Source organism: Helobdella robusta (assembly GCF_000326865.2).
Source record: "Helobdella robusta unplaced genomic scaffold HELROscaffold_11, whole genome shotgun sequence".
NCBI lineage: Eukaryota > Metazoa > Annelida > Clitellata > Rhynchobdellida > Glossiphoniidae > Helobdella > Helobdella robusta.
This window is the reverse complement of record NW_008703617.1, coordinates 1,083,505-1,086,348: the sequence shown is the minus strand read 5'-3', so window position 1 is coordinate 1,086,348 and position 2,844 is coordinate 1,083,505. Positions and strand designations below refer to the sequence as shown.

The 2,844-nt window shown below is 37.1% G+C and overlaps 1 protein-coding gene across 1 annotated transcript; it reads left to right on the top strand.

Annotated features, from left to right (window-relative positions):
* Nucleotides 1-126: 126 nt before the first annotated feature.
* On the top strand, nucleotides 127-636 carry HELRODRAFT_124790 (hypothetical protein; the record flags this gene model as incomplete). Its single annotated transcript, XM_009012684.1, has 2 exons — nucleotides 127-335; nucleotides 486-636. Coding segments are annotated over 2 exons (360 nt in total), but the record flags the coding sequence as incomplete, so codon positions are not given.
* Nucleotides 637-2,844: the final 2,208 nt, after the last annotated feature.

Sequence of the window (2,844 nt, the reverse complement as noted above, 5' to 3'; positions counted from 1 at the left end):
CGCACACAACATCACAACAACATTAACTACAACTACTACTACAACCAGCAGCAACAACAGCAGCAACAACAACAACAACAGCATCTATATCGTCACAAACGTACCCGCCTAAAACAACAACCCAACCAGCAACATCATCATCATCACGCTCCGCAACAACAACAACGACAGCAACAAAGACAGCAACAATATCAACAACAACATCGCGTTACCCTGGTAACCACCGAGCGCATTTATGACGTCACCATCATCGACTGCACTAATGTCATCAAATTTCCCGCCACATCACTGCAGGAGTGGAACGAATTTAAAAACGCGCCCACGCTCTCAATGACGTCATTATCATTCCTACCATCATCATCATCATCATCGTCGTATGTGCCGCCATCTTTAATACTATCATCATCGTCGTCTCCATCATTATCACAGCCATCATCGTCATCATCGTCGTCGTCGTCGTCATCATACCCGAAATATTTTTGCAGCATACGAAATGCTTCGGCTTACTTATTAATCTATGACGTCACCGACGAGGACAGCTTCCGGTTCGTCCGAGGGATGCACGAACAAATATGTCGGCATTCCGGAAGTAGGGATGTGCCGATATTTGTCGTCGGCAACAAAATCGATCTACTAATAATGCCTTATTCGACGCATCACTATTTTTATCACCATCACCATTATCATTTTCGTCATCATCCTGATAATAATATCAACAACAACAGTAATAATAATAATAATAATAATAACAACAACATTAATGGCTGCAGCTTTAACGGCGACTGTTGCATAACAAACGGAAGTGGATTGGGATTGGTCAACAATGGGGTGAGTCAGAAGTGAACAAAAATAACGTAAACAAAACAACAACAACAACAACATCAACAACAACAACGACAGCAACATCATCAACAACAACAACAAAAACAACAACATCATCAACAACAACAACATCATCAACAACAACAACAACATCATCAACAACAACAACAACATCAACAACAACAACATAAACCTCACTTAATTAGAAATCCATTTTATGCATGTTATGTTCTGTTGGGTGATTTAATCCAGCTAACAAGGATTCATTGTTAACTTTCTTTACTTAGTCGCTTCTGCAGTAGCAGTAGTAGTAGCAGCAGCAGTAGTAATAGTAGTAGTAGTATTAGTAGTAGTAGTAGTAACAGCAGTAATAGTAGTAGTAATAGGAACAAAGCAGCAGAAGTAGTAGTAGTAGTAGTATTAAGTAGTAGCAGTAGTAGTAGTAGTTGTAGTAGAAACAGAGCAGCAGCAGCAATAGTAGTAGCAGTAGTAGTAGTAGTAGTTGTAGTAGTAGTAGTAGTAGTAGTAGTAGTAGTAGAAGTAGTAGTAGAAGTAGTAGTAGTAGTAGTAGTAGTAGCTGGAGTAGTAGTAGTAGTAGCTGGAGTAGTAGTAGTAGTAGAGTGGAAGCATATTAGTATGAGAATTCGCAACGTAAACGTTGTAATCGCGTTCAGTCTTGTTAGTAGTTAAGTTGAGGTTAAATTTGCATTATGCAACATGTTTTTGATATCATTGATGTTGTTGTTGATGTTGTTGTTGATGTTGTTGATGCGTTTGCTGGTGTTGTAGTTGATGTTGTTGTTGTTGTAGTTGTTGATGTTGTTGTTGATTTTGTTGCCGATGTTGTAATTGTTGATGTTTTTGTTGTAGTTGTTGATTTTTTAGTTGATGCTGGTGATTTTGTTGCCGATGTTGTTGTTGTTGTAGTTGTTGATGTTGTTGTTGATTTTGTTGCCGATGTTGTAATTGTTGATGTTTTTGTTTTAGTTGTTGATTTTTTAGTTGATGCTGGTGATTTTGTTGCCGATGTTGTAATAGTTGATGTTGTTGTTGTAGTTGTTGATTTTTTAGTTGATGTTGGTGGTGTTAATGTGATCGTTAATTGCAATAAAAAAGACGCTATTATTATGAGCAAAACGACAACAACATCAACAATAACAGAAACAACAACATTGACCTCATAAACAACAACAACAACAACAACAACAGCAACAACAACAACATCCATCTTTCCGTCCAATGACAGTGCATTTAGCTTAAATTTATCCCAACAATTTGTTTTCATTTATTGTTGTTATTTTTATTGTTATTATTATTATTGTTATTATTATTATTGTTGTTGTTGTTGTTGTTATTATTGTTATTGTTGTTGTGGTTGTTGTTTTTGTTGTTGTTTTTAGGTCTCAAAAATTGTTTGACGTCACTCCCGTTACAATTTAGGCTCTTTTTTCTGTTTTTAGCGTCCTATTCAACATTGACACATCGTTATCATTCTCATTTATTATTATTATTATTATTACCATTTATTATTATTATTATTATTATTATTATTATTATTATTATTATTATCATTTATTATTATTGTTATTATTTTATTATTATTATTAAAAACATAACAACGACAACAATCGTAACCGTAGATTCGCCAGCAGCTGTCGTCATCGTCGTCGTCATCGCAGTCGCAGGTGGTCGCGACATCGCTACCAGCGCCGGCACCATCATTATCATCATCGCCGACGGCCACCACCACAACGACGACGACGACAATATCGCTGCAGCAGTTGCAGCAGCTGCAGCAGCAGCACGTCAACGTCGTCAAGAAGCAGATGAAGTGTTTCTATGCCGAATGCTCGGCCAAAATGAATTGCAAAATCGTAACGCTGTTTAGGGACGTGGTGAAAGTTAGTTAGTTGGTCACGTGATTATTTACCGGGACAATGATGATGATGATGATGATGACGATGGTGATGATGATGACTATGGTGATGATGATGATGATGACGATGGTGATGATGATGACGA